We start from the raw sequence: 26,096 nt of genomic DNA on the forward strand, positions 1-26,096 counted from the left end.
GACTGGAGATCACTCTGAGGAAAGGGATGTTACCAATGGTATGCTTCAATTCATGGGCCTGTTTTTTCTTTTACATTACACATCTTTGTTAACTGAGTCAAGCTCCTTTAAAGTGATGACCCGGTAAGTTTGAGATTTAGAGACCTGTCCTAGACATAGCCCACAAATCCCAAATACAGATTTACTCCTTCACGGATGATATCTAACTATACCTACCACTACCACTAGGAGAAACCCATGATGTCCAGATCGCAAAACTCCTAAACTATAGGTCAGTAACTTTGCTTTCTCTGAGAACACTGTTATTACCACACGTGGAATCCCTAGCTACCAAGATAACTGAAAACAAACATCAGTCCATAGTGACTTCCATCAGGCATGGCCAACCCAAAACCAATTAACCAAACTTATGTATAAATGAAGATGCAGCCGGAAACAGAAGAAAACAAACCTAGGAGAGTAGTTAGATTCTAAACTCCAAACAAATTTTGCAGGACTGTGACTGAACCAGGAATCCTTATAATAGTGATATGTGAATGTGCACAACAGAAGAGTGGGACTTGGGTGCGGTCTTAAGGTGGCCAAACAGGTTGAAAAGATGACGGCGAAAGCTTGAAGGATGCTAGGGTGCATAGGAAGAAGTAGGGCCAGTAGTAAAAAGGAGGTATTGATGCCTCTGTATAAGATTCTGGTGAGCCTTTCTCTGAACCGACTACATCCTGTTTATATCTTTTGGAAGGTGTGGTCTCCAGAATTGTACACAATATTCTAAATGAGGTCTCACCAGTCTTACACAGGGGCATCAATATTTCTTTCCCACTGGCCATACTTCTCCATATGCACCCTAGCATCCTTCTAGCTTTCAAGCTGTTTGGTCACCTTAAGATCAACACACCCAAGTCCCGCTCCTCTTTTGTGCACAAAAGTTCTTCATTCCCTAAACTGTACTGTTCCCTCGAGTTTTTGTAGCCCAAATGCACGACCTTGCATTTCTTAGCATTAAATCTTAGCTGCCAAATTCCAGATTGTCCTTGAAGCTTTGCTAGGTCCTTTCTCATGTTATTCACACCATCAGGGGTAACTACACTACCTATAGAAGGTGTTCTGAGGATAGTAGGACATACATAACCACATAAAGGGGATTGAGGACTTGTATTTTTTGTAGTTACACAACCACACTCAAAGCGGTTTACATATGTACTTATTTTGTACCTGGGGCAATGGAGGATAAAGTGACTTGCCCAGGGTCACAAGGAACAGTCTTGAGAATTGATTCCACAGCCTCTGGGTGCAGAGGCAGCAGCTCTACCACTAGGCCACTCCTCACCTCTCAAACGTACCCTTCTATCTCCCCATGGAGTTGCATTCTCTAGCTTTTCAAAGTCAACTGCTAGTATTGAGTGAGCAGGGTGAGTGGAAAAGCATGTGCAAATGCATACATGATTGGAGATATGTTTTTTTTCTTTCACTATAGTAGTAATTTTCTTCTTCATCTTTTAGGTCGCAAGTCTGGTAAAGGGTTTTATGTTTACCAGGCAGGAGTGAAGGACAGGGAAGTGAATTTAGGTGCTGAGGAAATTTTGGAGAAGTTCAAGCTGCCAGCCAAACCTGAAGTGTAAGTAAATTAAGATGTGGGGTGGGTAGCTTGGGGGAAAAGGTGCAAATACAGAGCTTCGATAATTGGATGTCAAGTGTGTACCTGATTGTCAGTTCTGAGCCTCTTCTAGGATTAACATTGACCAGACAAAAAATAACTAGTTTTTACATGATTCAGAACAGCAGATTGGTCAGTCTGGTGCTATCTCTCCATTCTCTTCCATCTTATTTAATTCAATAACTCTTGGAAAACTGGTTAATATGCAGTCTTTTGAATGGTGATGTATGTAGAACAGAGAGGACTTAAAACAAAAAAGAAAAATACCTGTAACGTTAAACGTCGACAAACACTCATTTCTCTGGAACCCTGGTTTCTTGCAGGTAGGTGCTAGGACTGGGAGGGAGTTTTTCGGCGGCTGACAGGAAAGCCACAATGGACGGCAATTTCCACCCAGGGGCACTTCAGGCCACACCATCAAAGATATCCATTCAGCCGCACTCTGCACCACTTGCTCCCTCCCTCCAGGGCCCTGTTTCGGTACTTAAAGGGGAGGGAAGTCTATTGCCACCGTCAATGCCATCTTAAAAAAAATAAAGAAGAAACGGCAAAATTGGCAGGCCAACAGGAAAAGAAGCTCCCACCGCTGGAATGCTCTTCAATTTTTGGTAGCGCCGTCTTGGACACCGAGCTGTACTTTACAAACAGCAGCGACTCTCTTTCCCTCTCAAATTTAGCGGCGCCACTGAAGAAGAAGGTGTCAGGAAGTGGTGTGTGTATTACTGCTTGAAAGAAGTTACTGACATGTCTCAGAAGAGCAGCTGCCCTCCCATGCCCAGTTTTGGTGATGGTGGCAGAGTGCTTAGGTAGAGCCAGGTCTTCATTTTCGGGACTGCTGCTCTCACTCCACGACACGGAGGAATCTGACAGACAGTCCTGCATTATTGAAGGAGTAGCAGGTGCTAACTGATGCAGATTCTGCTACCTGCCCTCAAGGTCCTGTTTTAGCCTGCCGGGGAAGATGAATTATCTTCATTGACATCAACAGCAGAGGCTCCCACAGGCCTTATCTCAGGAAAAAGCGGAGAGAGCGGAAGGCAGGACATAGAGAGGGGCAGAGGTGAGAGATAACTCCGCCCACCCCTCCGACGTCAGTGGCACACACAGCCGAACTCCCCCATAAAAGGGGAGGAGCCAACGGCGCGGAGACCACTGCGAACAGCTTGAGAGGCAGCCGAAGAGAGTCGGGAGGCGGCTGGGCAGATTCAGGAGCAAGCGGTGAGCGGAGGAAAAAGTGGAGAGAGTGTAAGGCAGGACATACAGAGAGGGGCAGAGGTGAGAGATAACTCCGGCCACCCCTCCGACATCAGCGGCACACCACAGCCAAACTCCCCCATAAAAGGAGAGGAGTCAATGGCGCACAGTCGTTCGGTGTACAGCGCTTTTGTGAAGGACCTCAAGAAGGGCAGAGTCAGTACACCAAGGAAGGACAAGGTAAGGAAGCCAACAATTAACACAGCTTAATAACCAATAAGAACATAAAAGCAAAAACAAAGCAGACACAGAAGGCACTTACATATGTAACAACAGCAGGACACAAGTAAACTACTAACCTAACGTAGGAACACCAGCCAGCACAGAACACCACAACATTACTCAACACTAGATAAACGCGACACATTAGGGGTGGATAGAGGGCGAAACATATAACAAGGAAATAAGGAAGTAGCAAGCAGCAGGCACAGAAGAATGCACACACTCACACAAGTACAAAGGAACCAGGGAAATAAGAGAGTACTCCAAAAAGGCGGAGAGCAATGGAAGTAGAGGGAATTCAGAAGATGAGCTTTCAACTGTTCTGCACGATCTGTCATATGTATGACTACCTCCCTTCAGGGAGACAGTCATATTTATGCAGTCAGTGTCAGGAGCTGGAAAGCTTGAAGAAGGAAGTCAAGCGACTGAAGGACAAGATACAGAAACTGGAAGGACTTTACATCACAGAGGACCTAATCAGGACAACTGAAGACTCCATGAGAGAGAGACACATTGAGGAAGAAGTTAAGTAACTCAAGGAATTCATTGAGGAAGCCTACAGGAGGAAGAGAACGAACTTCAGAGGACAGATGAAGTTACACCAACATAGAAGGGAGAACAAGAGAAAGATAACTCCAAAGAAGACTCTCACAGAGGAAAACCGCAGGAAGGGAAGGAAAAGGCTAGTCAATGCCCAGAAGAGGAAGCAGCGAAGTATACCAAGGACATAGAAGAAGAAGAAGAAGCAGTGAAGCACTCCGAGGACATAGACCTGCGACCGAAGCAAAAATTGAAGAAGGGAAAGTCTGCAAACCTAGTGGGAGACTCAATCCTAAGGAATGTAGACAGCCACATAGGTGGGAGAGGATCGACTAGTGACCTGTCTCCCAGGAGCGAGAACAAAGGACATCGTCGACAAAATTAGAAAGATCGGGGGCGTGGCTTCGACGCGCTGAGAGATGGTCGCGTAGGAGATCGGCTCCGTGAAAGCAGGCAGTTTACTGAATTTTTAAGGGGAAAAAAATAAAGAGAATTTAAAAGAAAAGGAGCATTACGATTGTTAAAATGGCATCGTGTTCGGGTAAAGGAAACAAAAGTGTGATGGCAAACGGATCAAGCGGAGGTAAAAGGTCAAAGCTGGAAGTGACTTCCCCTCAATCAGTTCCGTTGCCTGTGGAGGAGGTAGATAACAGAGATCTTTTGCGGGAAATTCAAAAAGTACAAGAAATTGTGTTAGAGAATTCAAAAAATATAAAAGAAGTTAGAGATGTGATAGCAGGGTTAAAAAGCAGAATGGATATAGTGGATTTGAAAATGAATACTCTAGAGAAAAAGGTGGAAAAATGGAAATGGAATCAGGGCAGTTTAAAAAGGCTCAGAAAGAAATTGAAATATTAAAAAGAGATTTTGAAGATTTGTCCAACCGCGAGAGGGGGTGCAATTTGAGGGTTCTTGGTCTACCTGAAGGGGTAGAAAAAATGATTCAGTCACGTTCATGACTAACTTTTTAATGAAGATTCTACCGATTAAAAGCAAATTTCAGTTGGAAGTGGAACGTGCATATAGGATCCCAACACAAAGACTAACTGCACAAAAAGGACCAAGGCCAATGATTATAAAGTTGCTCAGATATCAGCAAGTAGCTGAGATATTAGCGTTGGCTAAGGAGAATAAAGATATAAAATGTCAGGACTCAAAAATATCAATAGTGCCTGATTTTGCAAGAGTGACAGCTCAAAAAAGGAAGATGTTGCTGGAAATGCGCCCGCAGTTGAGAGCTCTGGGTGCGAGATATGGGTTAATATACCCAGCAGTCATGAAGGTTACGTATGAAAATAAAACTTATAGTTTTGAAGAGACCAGTAAATTAAAAGAATTTATAGAAAAATGTGAAGTGCCAATGAACACATAAAAGGAAATGAAAGTAAATGATATATGTTATCTGTTGAACATATTTTATTTGAAGAATACTGGTATTTTATTTTTTTTAAAGATGCTGAAGAGAAGAAAAAGATTTGATAGAAGATTCAGAACTTCAGTTAACAGTTTCAAATGAGTTTAAAAAAAAAAACAAAAAAAACTTGACATTCTAAGGATTGCAATAACATGGTGGTTTTGCCTGAAAGAGAAGGGGGCGCTGTGTGCTATAAGGAGTGAAACTGAGATATAAAATGAAAATGGTACATGCAGCTCTTAATGAAGAAAGGCAATGGGAATTAAAGAAATCTAAATGTTGTTGAGTAAGATTGGTGAATATGGCAAACTGAAATATAGAAAGAGTGTGAGTCTGTATGATACGACCTGCTCTTTGAAAGTTGGCATACGTTTGAAGGAAATCAACAACGAAGAGCAGAATTTAGAAGAAAAGAAGAGAATGAACATGGAAGACGGCTTTTGGAAGAAAACTGGATAGATTACTTTTGATGGGACAATGATATGTGATAGAATATTAAAAGCAATACACTAATGGAGTTTTTGGGTACAAAAGTAGATATTGATAATATAGGATGCAGAGATTTTATGGTTATTAAATGATTATAAAATAAGATTTACTCTCTGAGCATTTAACATATGAATATTTTAATATATAAGGGAGTATAGATGACATATTGACAGTATAAAATGAAAATTAATTAGTAAGTTATTACATAAGGGATATGAATTAATAAAGAATGTAATAATATGAATTTTATTATTTGGGTATGGTTTTGGGAGGGGGGTGGGATATATAGCTTTTAGATACATATTGTGATGAAATTTTCAAGTGATAATGTATTATGATAGTTTGTAATTAATGTACACTTGATGTATGTATTAAAATGAATAAAGATTTGGAAGAAAAAACTGGAAAGATCCTGGAAGGAGCAGAGACGGAAGAGACTACAGTAATGATCCACATCGGGACAAATGATGTCAGCAGGAGAGACTACAGAAGAAGTGCACTTATAGAACAGTTCAAGATTCTGGGAAGGAAGTTGAAGATGAGGACTCAAAGATAGCGTTCTCAGAGATCCAACTAGTACCGAGGGCAGATGTGAAAAGGCAGACAGAACTGCAATCAATAAATGCATGGATGAGGAGATAGTGTGAGGAAGAGGGGTTCCACTTCGTGAGGAATTGGACAATGTTTTGGGGCAAGAGCAAGCTCTTCAGGAGAGATGGACTTAACCTGAACGTGGCGGGAACTAGACTTCTAGCAAAGAACGTCAGGAGAGGAATAGAACTGGCTTTAAACTAAGAAGAAGGGGAAAGCCGACAGTCGACCAAGTGTCGACGATTCGGAAGAAGGTATCCCGCAAAGAAACTAAGGGGGAAAAATGCTGGGAAGAAACAACGGGCAAAACACAAGAGTTGGCTAACCCAGAAGAGGAGGATAAGAGGATTGTAGCACAAGGGAATAAAATAAAGATCGAAGCACAGGGAAAGGAAATGAAGACAAAAGAATGCCAGGACTTAAACTGCAAATATACTAATGCAAGGAGCCTAAGGAACAAAATGGGGGAATTGGAAGTCATGGCCCAAACTGAGAACATATACATCATTGGGGGTCTCCGAAACATGGTGGAATGAAGAAAACAAATGAGACACAGCACTGCCGGAGTACAAACTCTATCGCTAGGTCAGGTCAGAAAGGAGGAGGAATAGCCCTATACATAAAAGAAAGCATACACTCGACCAGAGTGGACACAGTAGCGACGACCAGCAAATTGAAATTGCTATGGGTTAAAATACCGGGAAGGAAAGGGCCCGAGATAAAGATGGGCCTGTACTATCATCCACCTGGGCAAACCGAAGCTATTGAAGAAATGGAAGCGAGATGAAGCGAGAATGCAAAAGCGATAACACGATTATTATAGGAGACTTCAACTATCCCGGGATAGACTGGAGTCTTGGAAGCTCAAAATGCGCTAGGGAGACCGGATTCCTGGAGGCTATACAGGATTGCTTCATGGAGCAGCTTGTCAGAGAACCAACAAGAGGGAATGCCACTTTGGATCTAATCCTAAATGGGCTAAGAGGACTTGCTAAGGAAGTGAAGTAGTGGGACCGTTGGAAAACAGCGATCATAATATGATCAAGTTCAAAGTTGAAGTAGGAATACCGAAGGGAAAAAGAACCATAGCGACAACTTTTAACTTCAAGAAAGGAAACTACGAAGCGATGAGAGTAATAGTAAGGAAGAAACTTAGGAACACCTCAAAGAAACGGCAGACTGTAGAGCAAGCCTGGTCTTTATTCAAGGACACGGTGAGCGAAGCGCAAAATCGGTATATCCCCAGATTCAGAAAAGGGTGCAAAAAGAGCCGAACAAAAGACCCGGCATGGATAACTAAAGAAGTGAAGAAAGCGATAGGTGATAAGAAGAATTCATTCAGGAAATGGAAAAAGGACAAAACTGAGGAGAACTGGAAAGAGCACAGGAAGTATCAAAAAGAATGTCACCATAAGAACATACTAATTGTCAAATGGAAAAAGTCCTCTAATAGATAAGTACAAATATAAAGAAGGACTAACAAATATATCCTCAAGATAGAACTCAATCTCTTCAGCTCTCAGATGCCTGCGTTAGCTAAATCATAGTGTATAAGCCAACTATAGCAGACCAATTGGTATCTTTCATTGAGCTATGAAGAGTTTTTTCATGGATAACTTAAATGTTTACAAGTTTTTCAGTTTTTTTAATTGTGCAAGTAAAATATCAAGCTTCTTGTTAAGAGTGCATTGAATAGTCAAACAAAAACCGGCACTTAGCTTTTAAGTGATGACTCCGGTATACTCCGTTAGTAATCCCCCAACGGGCCCCGTTTCACCCAAAAAAAGGGCTTCATCAGGGGTCGGATTACTGATCTATAAGACATGAAAATGAACAGTTAAAATATAACTTTCTATCTAGACGATAACTTAAAAATAAGCTAAAAAGCTGTCGGGTACTTACCGAGCAGTTTAAGCTCGTTCCTTTAGATTGTAAAAATGGCGAATGCAATGATACAACGCCACGCATGCGCTTTATATCTCATACTTTTCTGCGCATGTGTAGAACAATACAGCCTGACTCAGTTCAAAGAATATACTACTAAATCAAGGAAAACTAAAAGAAAGAACTCCATTCTATGGTGGAATTTAAACCCTGAGGTTTCAACGTATTAAGACGGAAAATCCATCGAGATTCCCGTTGCAAAAGTTTTCTTTTTCTGTCACCCCCTCTTGGATTCATTTCTTCTTTGTCAATACAGAAGAAGCGAAGGTCAGAAAAGTTATGTGATTTTGAATTACAATGTTCTACCAAGGGGGCGTTTAGTTTTTGACATTTCAGGCTGGATTTGTGTTCTGAGATTCTAATCTTAAAAGGGCGAGTTGACATTCCTACGTATAACAAATTGCATGGGCATATGATAATATAGATTATATAGTTTGAATCACAAGTTAGAAAATGTTTGATCTTATATTCTTTGCCCGTTTGAGGATTTTTAAAAGTTTTTTGTGTGATTGTCAAATGGCAAATACTGCAACGTCCACATTTATAAAACCCTTCCGGTAAGATTCTCAACGATTTTGTAGTACTTGTAGTCACTGCTGGTGATAAAAGATCTTTAAAATTACTACCTCTTGCAAATGCTATTAGAAGATCTTGTTCTTGAAACAATGGGTTAGTTTGAACAATTTTCCAATTGTTTCGAAGAATATTGGCTATATCATTCCCATGGGTAGAATAACGAAGAGTACAAGTAAATTTGTCAGAGGTATCATTTTCTTTCTGCTTTTTTTGTAATAACCAATCCCTTTGATAATATTTTGACCTTTTAAATGCTTTCTTCACCACATCTTGTGGATATCCTCTCTCCTCAAGCTTTTTACATAAAACTTTTGCGTGTTTTTTAAACGTTTTATCAGATGAACAGTTTCTCTTTATTCTTAAAAACTGGGAGAAAGGTAGATTTTTCCTCAAACTTAGAGGATGACAGCTTTTGAAATTCAATATTGTATTTCGATCAGTGGGTTTGGTGTGTACCTCGAAATCAAAATACCCATTTTGCTGAATGATTAATAAGTCCAGAAACACTAATTGTTCTTTAGAAAAATTCATTGTGAAGGATAAATTCATATCACAACTATTTAGCCAACCCATAAAATTATTCAAATCTTCTTCAGTGCCCTTCCACAATACCAGGATATCGTCAATATAACGATACCAGCATTGTATTAGAGATTCAAATGGAGAATGTTTAATCCAATTATTTTCAAAATCAGCCATATACAAGTTTGCAATGGAAGGCGCAAACACAGCTCCCATTGCTACTCCTTTCAGTTGTTTATAATACGTATTGTCATAGGTGAAAAAATTCTCTTTCATAGCAATTCTAGCTAATTGCAATAGAAAGGAAGTTGGAATCATATGAGGTCTTTCTCTGGCTTCCAAAATTTTTCTGATAATCAACAGGGCCTCATCCTGGGGGATGGATGTGTATAAAGCTGTCACATCTAGGGTGACTAGCAAATAAGGAAAATCTTTTATTTTGTTGTCCATAAGTTTAGTCATGATGTCTCTTGAATCTTGAATATATGCATCTGTTTTCATTACTTCATACTTTAAAAATTCATCAACGAATTTGGATAATGGTTCTAGTAAGGATCCTTTCGAGGACATGATGGGTCTTCCTGGAGGATTACTTTGGTCTTTGTGAATCTTTGGAAGAGTGTAGAATACTGGAACTGTAGGAGCATGTTTATTTAAAAATTTATGGTCTTTAACAGTCAAGAATCCCTCTTGTCTTCCTTGATTGGTTAATCTTAGAATCTGTCGTTGTAAACGTTTAGAGGGATCTAAGGTAAGTTTCTCATATGTATCTGTGATCTTTAATTGTCTCAAATTTTCGTTATGATAATTCTCAGTCTCCAAAACTATGATTGCACCACCTTTATCAGCTTTTTTTATAACTATAGTGGTGTCATTCTTTAAGTCTTCAATAGCCGATCTTTCCTCTTTGTTCAAATTGTTGAATGATCTCGTATCTGTTTGTTGCCATTTTTTAATGTCCTGTAAGACGCATTTCTTGAAGGCGTATATGGTCGTATCAAGGGGAGTCGGTGGACACCAACTCGATTTTGGGAACACAATGGTGCGGTCATTCCTGGACTCGTTTTCACCAAAAAATGTTTTCAAGTGGAGTTTTCTTATGAACTTTTCAAAATCAATCTGAAACTGAAATTCATCAAACCTAGTTGAAGGCACAAAAGAAAGTCCCAATGATAATACTTTCTGTTCAACTTCACTGAGTGTTCTATTTGATAGATTCACTACCACTGATTTTTGCGAGTTTGAGAACGAGTTGTAGGTCTGGATCGTTGTATCGTTCTGTTTCCTCTCATTCTGCCTCTGCGGCTGTTTTGACCTCCCCGTAAAAAATAAGGGTTATTACCTCCACTTTTACCACTACTTGAAGAGGAAAAAGACGAAATATCAGAATTTGAACCTTTATCTATATGGTTATCTGTCTGGTCGGTTGAAGACATCCAGGGATACACTTTGTTGTTTAAATAGTCCTGTTCGTCTCTTTTGAATTTTTTTAATTTATTTTTCTTTAACCCTTCTTTAAACTTATCCATACTTTCATTGAGATCTTGTAAATTTTTACTGAAGTCATTCTCTGTTAATTTAGTTTTTAAATCGTTAATGTCTTTATCTAATTGTTCTTTTTGTTGGTTAATGATCTTATTGCTGTTTTCTATGATCAATAACATCAAGTCTAAAGAGCATTTGTTTAGAATTTTATTCCAAGTATCAAGAAACTGGCTATCCTCTTTAAAAATTTGAGGAGCCTTATTGACACGTAATCCCCTGGGTATTCGTTCTTTTTTGCAATATTCTATGAGGATGTGGCTGTTAATCTCCATCCCTATCATCGATTTGAAATTTTTACTTATATTCGCCCACATTGAGGTCTCATTATCAGTTGATTGAATCGAGTCAAACTGTGTGGGTACATCTAGAATTCTTCCCACTCGTTCTGTAGTAAAGCTAAAAACGCTTTTCCACCCCTCAGCTGCCATATCAACGCAGTGAAACACACTAATTGTCAAATGGAAAAAGTCCTCTAATAGATAAGTACAAACTGAACTGAGTCAGGCTGTATTGTTCTACACATGCGCAGAAAAGTATGAGATATAAAGCGCATGCGTGGCGTTGTATCATTGCATTCGCCATTTTTACAATCTAAAGGAACGAGCTTAAACTGCTCGGTAAGTACCCGACAGCTTTTTAGCTTATTTTTAAGTTATCGTCTAGATAGAAAGTTATATTTTAACTGTTCATTTTCATGTCTTATAGATCAGTAATCCGACCCCTGATGAAGCCCTTTTTTTGGGTGAAACGGGGCCCGTTGGGGGATTACTAACGGAGTATACCGGAGTCATCACTTAAAAGCTAAGTGCCGGTTTTTGTTTGACTATTCAATGCACTCTTAACAAGAAGCTTGATATTTTACTTGCACAATTAAAAAAACTGAAAAACTTGTAAACATTTAAGTTATCCATGAAAAAACTCTTCATAGCTCAATGAAAGATACCAATTGGTCTGCTATAGTTGGCTTATACACTATGATTTAGCTAACGCAGGCATCTGAGAGCTGAAGAGATTGAGTTCTATCTTGAGGATATATTTGTTAGTCCTTCTTTATATTTGTACCATAAGAACATAAGCAGTGCCTCCGCCGGGTCAGACCATAGGTCCATCCTGCCCGGCAGTCCGCTCCCGCGGCGGCCCAAACAGGTCACGACCTGTCTGAATCACCAGAAGGGGCTCCCTTGCCACCTTGGTTTCTCATTGAAGTCCTATCTTCCCATCGAAGTCCTAACCCTCTGGTCTTGCGCATGCACGACTTGGTTGGGTTTCTATACTTATTACCTGGTTAGCTTTCTATACTTGTGTTACATCCCAGCTCCTCCCTCAGTATCCCACGATCCCTTTATCCCTCAGGAATTCGTCCAATCCCTGTTTGAATCCCTGTACCGTACTCTGCCTGATCACTTCCTCCGGTAGCGCATTCCAAGTGTCCACGACCCTTTGCGTGAAAAAAAACTTCCTTGCATTTGTTTTGAACCTATCTCCCTTCAGTTTCTCCGAATGCCCCCTCGTACCTGTTGTCCCCTTCAGCCTGAAGAATCTGTCCCTATCCACCCTCTTTATGCCCCTCATGATCTTGAAGGTCTCTATCATATCTCCCCTGAGCCTCCTTTTTTCCAGAGAGAAGAGCCCCAGCCTATCCAACCTCTCAGCATATGGGCAGTGTTCCAGCCCTCTTACCAGTTTCGTTGCTCTCCTTTGGATTCTCTCAAGTACTGCCATGTCCTTCTTGAGGTACGGCGACCAATATTGAACGCAGTATTCCAGATGTGGACGCACCATCGCTCGATACAATGGCATGATGACTTCCCGTGTCCTGGTTGTTATGCCCCTCTTTATGATGCCCAGCATCCTGTTGGCTTTTTTCGAGGCTGCTGCGCATTGTGCAGATGGCTTCAGTGATTCATCCACCATCACACCCAAGTCTCTCTCAAGACTGCTGTCTCCCAACAATGCCCCCCCCAGTTTGTAGTTGAACAATGGGTTCTTTTTCCCTATATGCATGACCTTGCATTTTTCCACGTTAAAGCGCATTTGCCATTTGTTTGCCCAGTCTTCCAGTTTGTCCAGGTCCCTTTGTAGGTCCTCACACTCCTCCCTGGACCTAACTCTGCCGCACAGTTTAGTATCGTCTGCAAATTTTATAACCTCGCACTTTGCCTCCTTTTCCAGGTCATTGATAAATATGTTGAAGAGTAACGGCCCCAGCACCGATCCCTGTGGCACACCGCTCGTGACTCCCCGCCAGTCAGAATATTGTCCCTTTACTCCGACCCTCTGCAGTCTACCTGACAACCAGTGCTCGATCCATCTGTGCACATCCCCTCCCACCCCGTGGTTCCACAGCTTCCTAAGTAGCCTTTCATGTGGCACCTTGTCGAAAGCCTTTTGAAAATCGAGGTAAATGATGTCTATAGGTTCCCCATTGTCCACCCGACTGCTTATTCCCTCAAAGAAGTACAGAAGGTTCGTTAAGCATGACCTTCCCTTACAGAATCCATGCTGGCTTGTTCTCAGTAGGCCATTTCCCTCGATGTGCTCGCAAATACTGTCCTTGATCATAGCTTCCACCATCTTCCCTATAATTGAAGTCAGGCTCACCGGCCTGTAGTTCCCGGGGTCACCCCTCAATCCCTTCTTGAAGATAGGTGTGACATTCGCCAATTTCCAGTCATCTGGTACCTTGTGGTTAGAAAAGCCAAAAGAGAATATGAAGAGAGGCTAGCCAGGGAAGCACGAAATTTCAAACCATTCTTCAGATATGTTAAAGGGAAGCAGCCGGCTAGAGAAGAGGTGGGACCGCTGGATGACGGAGACAGGAAGGGAGTGGTGAAGGAGGAGAAAGAAGTGGCGGAAAGACTAAACATGTTCTTTTCGTCTGTATTTACAAAAAAGGACACATCCAACATACCGGAACCTGAAAAAATCTTCAAAGGAGACCAAGCAGAAAAATTAACATCCATGGAAATAAGCATTGAAGACGTACACAGGCAGATAGAAAAATTAAAACTGACAAATCGCCGAACCCGGACGGAATCCACCCAAGGGTTCTGAAAGAATTAAAGGAGGAAATAGTGGAACTACTACAGCAAGTTTGCAATCTATCCCTGAAAACAGGCATGATCCCGGAGGATTGGAAGATAGCCAATGTTATGCCCATCTTTAAAAAGGGTTCAAGAGGTGACCCGGTGAACTACAGACTGGTGAGTCTGACCTCGGTTCTGGGCAAAATGGTGGAAGCGCTGATAAAAAACAGCACCGATGAGCATTTTGAAAGAAATAAACTACTGATAACAAGGCTTCTGCAAGGGGAGATTGTGCCTAACGAACTTATTGCACTTCTTCGAAGGAATTAACAAAAGGATGGACAAAGGGGACCCCATAGACATCATATATTTAGATTTCCAAAAAGCCTTTGACAAGGTACCCCATGAACGCCTACTTCAGAAACTGAAGAACCATGGCGTGGAAGGAGACGTACATAGATGGATCAGGATTTGGTTGGCGGGTAGGAAGCAGAGGGTAGGAGTGAAGGGCCACTACTCAGACTGGAGGAGAGTCACGAGTGGTGTTCTGCAGGGGTTAGTGCTCGGAACGCTGCTATTCAATATATTTATAAATGATCTAGAAACAGGGACGAAGTGCAAAATAATAAAATTCGCAGACGACACCAAACAATTTAGTGGTGCTCGAACTAAAGAGGACTGCGAAGAATTACAAAGGGACCTGAACAAATTAGGGGAGTGGGCGATGAGATTGCAGATGAAGTTCAATGTAGAGAAATGTAAAGTATTGCATGTAGGAAGCAGAAACCCGAAGTACAGCTATACGATGGGAGGGATGTTATTGAGTGAGAGTAGCCAAGAAAGGGACTTGGGAGTAATGGTGAACAAAACAATGAAGCCGACGGCACAGTGCGCAGCGGCCACTAGGAGAGCGAATAGAATGCTAGGTATAATAAAGAGGGGTATTACAACCAGAACGAAAGAAGTTATCCTGCCGTTGTATCAGGCGATGGTGCGTCCACATCTAGCGTACTGGGTCCAATATTGGTCGCAATACCTTAAGAAGGATATGGCGATACTCGAGAGGGTTCAGAGGAGAGCGATGCGTTTAATAAAAGGTATGGAGAACCTTTTGTATGCTGAGAGATTGGAGAAACTGGGGCTCTTTTCCCTGGAGAAGAGGAGAATTAGAAGGGACATGATAGAGACTTACAAGATCATGAAGGGCATAGAGAGAGTGGAGAGGGATAGATTCTTCAAACTTTCGAAAACTACAAGAACGAGAGGGCATTCGGAAAAGTTGAAAGGGAACAGATTCAAAACCAATGCTAGGAAGTTTTTCTTCACCCAACGGGTGGTAGACACCTGGAATGCGTTTCCAGAGGGCGTGATAGGACAGATTACGATATTAGGGTTTAAGAAGGGATTGGACAATTTTCTGAAGGAAAAGGGGATAGAGGGGGTATAGATAGAGGATTACTACACAAGTCCTGGACCTGTTGGGCCACCGCATGAGCGGACTGCTGGGCACGATGGACCTCTGACCTAGCAAAGGCACTTCTTATGTTCCTATGTAAGCACTTTTTTTACAGAGCTGGAGGATGGTAATCTTTTTCCTATGCTCCTTCAGTGCCAGCAATAATAACTTTGGGACCCATCTACATTCCAGTCCCTGTAAAGCTGACTGTAAACGAACTTTCTCCTCAAGCCAGACCTTTACATCCCTTCAGGGTTGCACGAAGACCCAGACTAAACTACCAAACCTCAGACACCGCCAAGGGAAAGTCTGCATAACTTCTAAATTCTTAAAAGTCACCAAGCAAGTGCTGAACTAGGATGCACTTACATTTTACAGAGTTAACCATGGGCTGGACAAGACTATATATATATATATATATATATATATATATATATTAATCAGTCAAACATCGTTTTGCAAGTGTTTTGCAAGACAAGCAAAACACTCCAGCGAACTTTGACTCACAAACCAAGTGTTGCCTCGGTAAACGAGCACTTTTTCATGTGTCTATATTTCTTCTCTGTGTATGCAGTGGCGGCACCGGTAGAAACTGCAGGGCACATAAGACAAAGACTGCTGTGGACAGGGCTCGGCACAACTCCAGAAGCACCCAAATGGCACATAGGGGGGGGGAGTGGAGAGCGCAGGGAGGAAGGGATGGAGGCAAGGCCGTCCCGAACCACTGCTGTCACCAGAAAATGAAGGGCCAGGTCAGAGCATGCTGCAGGTGCCCACACGGCCAGCTCCCCCTCAGTGAGGGCTGTCGAGCTACTAGCTGTCCACGCGAGGTCACTGGAAGCTGCTGCCAAGCTGTAACAAAATGCGAAGACACCGGCACCACCTTAAACATTGCCAGAGTCTGAGAACGCCAGGGCGGTCGCATGGATGCCTGTCCTGCCAGCTGCGCGTGCACCTATTCAGCCGCTTCCTACCCAACTGCGGGGCACTGGCAACCAAAAGAGAGCTCAGGGCTGCTGCTGTTGCACCATAAACAGGGCAATCCTGCGCTTTCCTGAACTCAGGCGGGTGTTGGGTTGCTGAAAAGGCTACCGCTGACAATAAAGGACTCCGCTGGAGGACCTGTGGTGGTTAGAGGCGGAGACGCTGGCAGCCGGCTTGTGGGTGATGCTTCACGGAGGACTGCTAATTCCTGAACTGCAGGTGGCAGTGGTGCTGGCACTCCACCATGCCACACACAGTGGAGCTCCTGACGCTAGAGAAGCTAGAAGTGAAGGAAGTGAGTCGGGCGATGAGGGAGGTACAGTAGTCGGTCTCGTTTGTTCCGGCTCCTTTTAGCTAAGGAATTGGGTTTAATTTCCTCTGCAGCTCCTTGTGACTCTGGGCAAAGTCACTTAACCCTCCCTCTTCTGCGCCTTGGCAAGCGTCTACTTACTATCCGTACCAGTTTTTGAGATGTGGAATGAATCATCCGAGTTTCAATTATTTTCTATGGGGACATGTGCTTTGACATACGAGTGCTTTGGATTACGAGCATGCTTCTGGAACGAATTTTGCTCACAAACCAAGGTACCACTGTGTGTGTGTGTATGTGTATGTATATAGATATATATAGATATATATATATACACACACATATACATATACAATTTAAATTCTACTGCCTACTATTTAAGACTTTATACGGAGACAGTCCAAACTACCTGAATATCCGCCTCATCCACAACACCGCAACCAGACATAGGAAAACTCACACCCCATTCTCATACCCCCCAATTAAGGAGGTCAAATGGAAAAACTATGATGGCCTCCTGGCCACTCAAGCAGTCAAACTAGACAACCAAATCGCCAATCTACTGACGGCATCCCTCCACTACAAGACTTTTAGAAAAGAAATAAAGACCATACTCTTCAAGAAAACTCTGAAAAAAGAAATCATACCGCAAGTCTCAAACTCCACCTCTCACTAAAGCCAACTACCCCAAACAAATAACCTTACCCATTTCTTATTCTCTTTGAAAATGACCAAATTTTTTTTTTTTTGTAAGTTCTTGTAATACATCTTGGATAATTCTTTTGTAATCCGCCTTGAACTGCAAGGTAATGGCGGAATAGAAATCCCTAATGTAATGTAATGTAATATATATATATATATATATTTAAAATATATATATATATATATATATACACATACACATATATACATATATACACACATACACATATATACATATATACACACACACACATATAAACACACTTGCAGTCAAACCTCGGTTTTCGAGTGCACCGGTTTGCGAATGTTTTGCAAGACAAGCAAAACATTCGCAAAAATTGGCACCTCGGAAACCGAGCTTCCCTACCTACCCCCTAAAGCCCCCTGAATCCCATCAGTCATCAAAAGAGATGGAGAGACTGGAAGCCCTGAATATGTATACCCTAGAGGAAAGGGGAGACAGGGGAGATATGATTCAGACGTTCAAATACTTGAAGGGTATTAACGTAGAACAAAATATTTTTCAGAGAAAGGAAAATGGTAAAGCCAGAGGACATAATTTGAGGTTGAGGGGTGGTAGATTCAAGAGCAATGTTAGGAAATTCTACTTTACGGAGAGGGTGGTGGATGCCTGGAATGCGCTCCCGAGAAAGGTGGTGGAGAGTAAAACTGTGACTGAGTTCAAAGAAGGGTGGGATGGACACAAAGGGTCTAGAATCAGAAAATAAGATTAAATATTGAACTAAGGCCAGTATTGGGCAGACTTGAACGGTTTATGTCTGTATATGGCTGTTTGGTGGAGGATGGGCTGGGGAGGGCTTCAATGGCTGGGTGGGTGTAGATGGGCTGGAGTAAGTCTTAACAGAGATTTCGGCAGTTGGAACCCAAGCACAGTACAGGATAAAGGTTTGGATTCTTGTCCAGAAATAGCTGAGAAGAAAAAAATTAAAAAATTTAAATTGAATCAGGTTGGGCAGACTGAATGGACCATTCGGGTCTTTATCTGCCGTCATCTACTATGTTACTATGTCCAGGGAAATGTGCAAGGCTAAGTCATGTATGGATTCAAATTGAGGTACATCAAGCAGCAAAGGATCAAAAAAGCTGCAGTGAGGTTTGTGGAATAAAAAAAACCAGTGAATAGGGAAGCTAGCTGACCAACACTTCAGACTATAAATGCCAACACTAAAAACCAATGGTGGACCATAAGCGGTGAAGTAACATGCTTATTTGATCTGGAATTATGAAGACATCTAACTGCAGTTTTCTGTTCCATTTGTAATTTAAGTGTATACAAATGTAAACTATTATACAAAGAATTACAGTAGTCCAAATGATTAAGTGCATGAATCAGTATTTCCTGTTAAGCCACATTTTCTACATGAAAATATGAAGCACCAGTCCTGCTTTTATTCATTTATAATAATGCTCTTCAGGCTTGCTGTGACAGTTGAAACCTGTCAGCATATCATATGAATCTTGATTGCCTGTCACTGTTATCTGAGTGAACCTGGAATTCACAGGCTTATTCACTATTATTTCTTGCATAACCTTTGCAAGGGTAGAAAAGGAAATCTGTATTGTTTAAAATACCATGCTGAGGCTGAGTATATACGTGTGTGTTCAGCTCCACAGATGAGGATATCCAACTGCGCCTGGTAACACGATTTGTAAATGAGGCAGTATTGTGTCTTCAGGAGGACATCCTCAGTAATCCAGTGGAAGGGGACATTGGGGCCGTGTTTGGTCTTGGATTCCCACCATGTCTTGGAGGTAAGCATACTAAAACTATATTGCTTCTGCTTATTTATCCTAAATACAGCTTTGTCAAAATTTTCTGCATTTACTTGTTTCAGTCAGTATGTATTTCATAGGATAATTTTCAAAATTACTATTTCTTATTTTTTCCCACCAAACCAGTCCAGAATTAATGGGTTGTGTCAATCTACCAGAAGATAGGAACAGAACAGTAGCTTGCAAGTTTTGCCCTAGAAAGGGCATCGTGCAGTCCAAGCTCTACAATTATTCTCCGTTTCCAGTGGATGGTGACAGGCTGAATATACAGTTCTTCTATTCTTGTGTGGCTGTCTCCAGTTTGGAGAACTGAGTTTCAATTGAGCTCTAGAAATTAAGGGCTTATCTTGATGGTGGGAAAGCCACAAAGGAAGTAGAAGTCTATCCTACCCTTGTGCCCATTCAACAGTGTTCATTTGCTAATTTAACAAAGGCAGAAAACAATTTAAGAAGGACAGGGAAACAGAAGCCCTTCTGGTAAGCATCTCTGAGGCACTTTCTGTCACTTCTTTGTTTGCCAGGAACAGTAAATTTATGGTTTATTCAATACTGTTTTCTTTCCTCTTGTTTCTCTGCTGACTGCATTTATATTGCTTTTAAGCAGTCGACACTGACGGCTTCTGTACTGTACTGCTTTTGTAAGTGTTTTACATTTGTGGTGTGTTCCTCAATATTAACACAAATGTGAGTGAGCATGGTGGCCCCAGCTGAGCATGCCAAGCACAGTTCTGCTGCAGCAACCACCGAGATATCTGTGCAGTTCTTGTTTCACAGGAACAGTTGAGAACTCTGACCAAAGGTCAAGTCCTTCATAGATGAAATTCCTTTTCTGCTAGTGCTACAGCTCTACTACGACTGCTATTTATCATTTTATAGCGCTGAAAGGTGTACACAGCATTGTACATTTAATGTTCAATAGATGGTCCCTGCTCAGAACAATCTAATTTGGACAGGACATCTCAGGATTAGGGAGTTTCAAGCAGAAGGAATGATACAATGGAAGAGTGTGTGGCGCGGTGGTTGAAGCTACAGCCTCAGCATCCTGGGGTTGTGGGTTCAAACCCTGTGCTGCTCCTTGTGACCCTGGGCAAGTCACTTAATCCTCCATAGCCCCAGGTACATTAGATAGATTATGAGCCCACCAGGATAGATAGAGAAAATGCTTGAGTACCTGATTGTAAAACCGCTTAAATCAGTGGTTCCCAACCCTGTCCTGGAGGACCACCAGGCTAATCGGGTTTTCAGGCTAGCTCTAATGAATATGCATGGAGCAGATTTGCATGCCTATCACTTCCATTATATGCAAATCTCTCTCATGCATAGTCATTAGGGCTAGCCTGAAAATCCGATTGGTCTGGTGGTCCTCCAGGACAGGGTTGGGAACCACTGGCTTAGATAACTTTGATAGGTGGTATATAAAATCCTAATAAACTTGAGAAAACTTGGTATAGATATCTGATGGTGAGTGGGAGTTGAGAGTTGAAAGCAGCTTCAAAAAAGTGGGCTTTTAGCTTGGATTTAAATACTGCTAGAGACGGAGCATGACATATTGACTCTGGCAGCCTGCTCTAGGCTTATGGTGCAGTGAGAAGGGACAGCGTCTTGGAATTGGTGGTAGAAAAGGTTGACTTGAATATAAAATGAGATTAGAAATTCGAGTGATCATGGTGTGACCTCACTGTCCTGCCAGTCGAATACAAACCTGCCCCGCTCTTGACTCCTGTGTAGCATGAGTAATCTCCAATACTGGGCTGCCACTGGGCTAGGAGGAGAAAGAGTACTGTCATGGAAAGGAAAGGGGTGAGTATAGGAGACTAAAAGGCTGAGAGGGAAGACCAGTGATTGAGGAACGGAGAAAGGGGGGATATGAGTGTAGAAAGAGGTAAAGGGACATGTAGAGAGAGACAGGTAAGGGAAGATAAAGAATCAAATTGGGATGGCATGGAAGAGAGCAAAGGCTGCACACAGTGTGCACACTCAGCAGGAAAGAAATGCATTCATGATGTATTCTTGACAACTAAGTGTTGAAGGCATAAATTACTTTTGAAAATTGGGTATTATAGAAATTTGGAAATTGAGTTTATGCATGATATTTAAATTTATGCATGCATCTTTTAATCTCACTTTTTGCTTAAGCTCCTGTCTGAGTTGATGGTCAATATAGCAGCACCCTGATTTTATTTTTAAAATGTAATAGCATAGAAAGCATAATGGCTTATAAGATTAACACTCTTCCTCCATTAGAGTATGAGGTAGTTAACTTAACCCTTTCAGGACCATAAGGATCGTAGGCCAATTTTTGTGGTTTTGACGACATTTTTATGGTAAAAAGGGCTTGCAGATGCCAAAAAATTGATTTTTTTTTTGTGAAATATCATTATTTTTTTTAAAAAAAATCACACTTCTGGCTTATGGACAGTGTGGCAAGTGAATCTTCTCGTCAATCTGGCAACGACGCTAATGAATGAATGTCGGAACCAGTTTGTTTACATAAAGGCAGTATCATATGGAATCCGTACATATCAAATTTAGAACTGTAGACTATCCCAATCAAAATTTATAGGATTTTAAAGTTATGGGACAAATATGTCCCTTGGTCCTGAAAGGGCTACGTATGTAAAAATCATATACCCTAAAATATAGATTCAAATACCCCAAAGCCTGTCTCAGTGCAAAGGAAGATGTAAAACAAGGGACCGTGAAAAGTGACTAAAGGGTAGATTTGAGAGCAACATAAAAGAAACAGCACTTCACAAAGAGAGTGATGAATGCAGGAAACTGCCACTTTGTAGGTGCAGAATCAATAACGGAACCCAAAGAAGCAAGGTACCAGCACAGAGGGTGCTTAGCAATGATGAAAAGAAGGACAATGCAGAAGATCACATAAGGTCTGCAACTTTCTAGGATTATGCCAAATGGGCATCCTAAATGAACCTTACTGGAAGGAGATAGAGTAATAATGTCAAGATAGCTCGCTATACACTGTGCAGTATGGAAGATTCTTCTACATAATGCTGTTTCACATTCTCATTGGCCTTCTCAAACTCAACTCTCCACAAACCCAATCCTCTCTCCCGATGACCATCATGATTTTTCAACACACAAACCCTTCTCCCCTGATGGAGAGAATCCTGGAGAGGGTGGGAGCCAGTAGGCCTTGAGCATACGCAGAAGCTCAAGGCCCCGCACTAGCCTAGAACATTGATGTCAGCTTCTTCTAGCACTGGAATGGTAAGCTGGGCTGGGTGAGGACACTAGCGCTGATCATTGGGGGACATAAGTTTGTGGAGAAAAGTAGCACCTTTCATTGGGGGACAGTTGTGTTTGTTGAGGATGGTAGTGTTGGTCATTTGGGGGAGGGAGGTTTGTGGATATATATGTGATACCACTATCTGTGGCTTTTAGAGTGTACATCGCCTAGATATTTCGATAGGCGATTCAAAAAATGCTAATAAACTTGAAACTTGAAACTTGGAGGACAGAAACACCAAGCATCAGGGGGTGGACAGCAGCACCACCAATCTTTGGGTTGGGTTGATGGTCATTGATTGTGGACTCAAATATTAACAGAAACACTCCCCCGTCCCTCATTTTTGGGCCATTTTTTTGGCCCAAAAATCTCAGTTTATATTTGAGTATATATTGTATATGAGGTCTAAATCTTGTCTCATAAGAATGTAACACAAGAACAGCCATACTGGGTCAAACCAGTGGTCCATGTAGCCCAGTGTTCTGTTTCCAACTGTGGCCAATCCAGGTCACAAGTACCTGGCAGTCTCCCTCTGCTTACTTTTTCAGTGAGTTGTCTACCTGAAATTTTGAAATGGAGATGACTCTAAACAAAATATTTGGATTTAGTCATTTCACTATAAACGCCCAGGGCTTAATTTCTGAGGAACAGTCTGGAATGTAGTTCTAGTATTTCTTTTCAGACTCCAGAGCGGCAGATGTGTTATATTCCAGAAACTCCCTTCAAGGTATTCTGCAGGGAAAAGAGGGAAGATCCTGGAGCAGGAAAGAAAACCAAACATTTTATCCCTAATTCAACCCTGCTGCTTTTGTTGCTGTTGTCTCTAGCCTGCCTGCCCCTTTCCTATTTCCTCAGTTCCATTTCCTTTTAGTCTATAAATTTATTTCTGTATTTTATTTATTGTGGTTTATTAACTGACTTTAGGATGAGATTCGCCTAAGGCGGTTAAGCTCTGTAAACACTCATAGAAACAGAAAATTGAAGCCAGATAAATACCATATAACCTATCCAGTCTGCCCATCCATACCCTCTGCTACCCCTATGTACTATTATAGAAAAAAAATGATGGCAGACATAAACTGTGTGGCCTCATGTAAAATGTAGTAAATAAAATTCAGAAATGCATAATTTGTTTTTCTACTTGAACATCATTTAGATGATTTCATATACAAAGGTCTTGTCAGACAAATCTGATCAATTTCTTTGACTGGGTGACCAGAGAATTGGTTAGAGGGAGTGCACTAGATGTGGTGTATTTAGATTTTAGCAAAGCTTTTGACAGTATTCCACACAGACATCTAATAAATAAACTGTCCTCGGGATGAGCCCCAAAGTGACAGGCTGGATTGTTGAGTGGAAGATGACAGAGGGTAGTGGTTAATGGAGATCACTCTGAAGAAGGAGATGTTACCAGTGGTGTGCTTCAAGGTTCTGTTTTTGGACTTGTTCTTTTTAACATTTTTATAAGCAATGTTGCTGAAGGACCTTTTTGCGGATGATACGAAAGTCTGCAATAGAGTAGACATCCCAGATGGTGTGAATAACATGAAGAAAAACCTAGCTAAGCTTGAAGAATGGTCTGAAATTTGTCAGGTAAAATTTAATGCTAAGAAATAAAAGGTTATGCATTTGGACTGTAAAAACCGAAAGGAACAGTACAGTTTAGGGGGTGAAGAACTTATGTGCACGACTGAAGAGCAGGACTTGGGTGTGATTGTATGTAATGATCTTAAGGTGGCCAAACATGTTGAAAAAGTGACGGCGAAAGCTAGATGGATGCTAGGGTGCATAGGAAGAGGTATGGCCAGTAGGGAAAAGGAGTTATTGATGCCCCTGTATAATTCTGGAGACCACATCTTCAAAAAGATATAGAAAGAATGGAGTCAGTCCAGAGGAAGGCTACTAAAATGGTGTGTGGTCTTCATCACAAGGGGTATGGGGACAGATTTTAATATGTATACTTTGGAGGAAAGGCGGGAGAGGGGAGATATGATAAGACATTTAAATACCTATGTGGCATATATGTGCTGGAGTCAAGTTTCATTTGAAAGGAAGCTCTGGGATGAGAGGGCATAGGATGAAGATAAGAGATGAAAGGCTCAGGAGTAATCTAAGGAAATACTTTTTTACAGAAAGGGAGGTAGATGCATGCAACAGTCTCCCGGAAGAGATAGTGGAGACAGAGATTGTGTCTGAATTAAAGAAAGTATGGGATAGGCACGTGGGATCTCTTAGAGGAAGAGATAATGGTTACTGCGGAAAGGCAGACTGAATGGGCCATTTGGCCTTTATCTGCCACTATATTTTGGCTTTATTAGTTTTGTAAGTCTGACTTTAATTTGTGGTTTGAGTTAGTAGCCTAGCAATGCCACTTCTTTAATGTAGGGATACCCCTATACTACAATTGCAGTGACCCCTAATCAATAAATCAGCAAAAATAGCTACAGTTTTTGAAGTGTCATCTACCATGAATTCTAATGTAGAACTAGTTACTGATTTTATTTTTATAAGATTGAGGAGGTTTCCCTCCAATGTGATAAAACTGCTGTTCTGTGTGAGGATATAGAATTAAATGGAAAATGGGGTCATGTTTGATAAGATCCTGAGAATTAAGAGAACTTGCATGAGAAAAAAACATATAGTAGGTTTGTTTTGGCAATTGAATCAAGTTTTTAGCATCAGAAACATTTGTCCTGAGAAATCATAAAAATTTACAGGATTATTCCAAACAACCCCTTAAGCTTTTAAGAACTTGATTTTGAAAATTTTTCTCTCTTGCTTTATTTCCCATTCTTATAACAGGTCCATTCAGGTACACGGACTCATATGGAGCCAAGCAGCTGGTGGACAAAATGCGGAAGTATGAGGAAGTCTATGGAAGCCAGTACACACCTTGTCAGATGCTGATAGACTACGCCAAGAGCTCTGGCAAGAAATTCCACAGCAACTAGTTCACTGCTCAGTTGTCCCCAAGATAAACTAAGCATAGACAGGGCCAAGGAGGCAGTAGGTTGAGCTCTAGAGAAATTAATCTACACATAAGCCGTCTCAAGTGTAGTGATTTGGGTATGAGTCTTGAAACAGTGATAAGACTTCTAGCTTGTCTGTGCCTTAGCTGATGAGATGACTAAGGTATGGATCTCCCGGCCCTTAAAGCTTTAATGTACTGTGTAATTTTACACTCGATGTTGTAAAAATGGAAAACTGAAGGGTATTTAGTGTGTTCTGGTTCACAACCCATCGTACGAAAATCAAGCATACCTGGGGTGAGATCAGTGCAATTCAGCATTTCAGAACATTTTTCAACATTTATAACAATAAACTAAATTGTTTTGAGGTAGTCTGCTCTTCTTTGCCATTTTTTTTAATTCTGTCAAGCCCTCTTTCACACCTGTGATCCACACTAAGATGTGACACTAATAGTTAGGCACAAGTAAGACTGATCCTGAACATTGTCAGAAGTTTTAAAATGTTCTTTCTTTGTTTTATTGTGTTTGTCCTCTGTACCTTCTTACCCAGACTTGCATTTGCTGTGTAAGAGTGTCCATCTGCTTCTCTGTAGCTACATTGTAAGAGACTGTGCCATTACAGGCAAAATGTTAAATAAGAATGTTTACATTAATGTGCAAATAAGAAATACAAAAAAAATGCAACATTACAAATCTTTCCTATCTATAATTTGCAAATATGTTTTTTTTTACATTTTGAGATTATATTTAAGAAAAGTTAAATGATTTAAAAACTGAAAAAGGGAGGCCCTGTGAAACCATAACATGATCCAAATTTAGGATACTGCCAGGATGAGATTATTGGTCAGTGCCTT

The 26,096-nt window shown here is 41.3% G+C and overlaps 1 protein-coding gene across 1 annotated transcript in view; it reads left to right on the plus strand.

Annotated features, from left to right (window-relative positions):
- The window catches only part of HADHA (hydroxyacyl-CoA dehydrogenase trifunctional multienzyme complex subunit alpha), a 176,508-nt gene extending 150,895 nt beyond the window's left edge, over positions 1–25,613 (plus strand). Inside the window, exons 18-20 of the mRNA XM_033937944.1 lie at positions 1,501–1,615; positions 18,857–19,002; positions 25,076–25,613. Coding sequence (XP_033793835.1) covers positions 1,501–1,615; positions 18,857–19,002; positions 25,076–25,224 — 410 coding nt within the window. The 3' untranslated portion in view covers positions 25,225–25,613. The remainder of the gene's footprint in view (positions 1–1,500; positions 1,616–18,856; positions 19,003–25,075) is intronic.
- Positions 25,614–26,096: the final 483 nt, after the last annotated feature.

The sequence above is a fragment of the Geotrypetes seraphini genome, chromosome 3, assembly GCF_902459505.1.
Source record: "Geotrypetes seraphini chromosome 3, aGeoSer1.1, whole genome shotgun sequence".
Taxonomy (NCBI): Eukaryota; Metazoa; Chordata; class Amphibia; order Gymnophiona; family Dermophiidae; genus Geotrypetes; species Geotrypetes seraphini.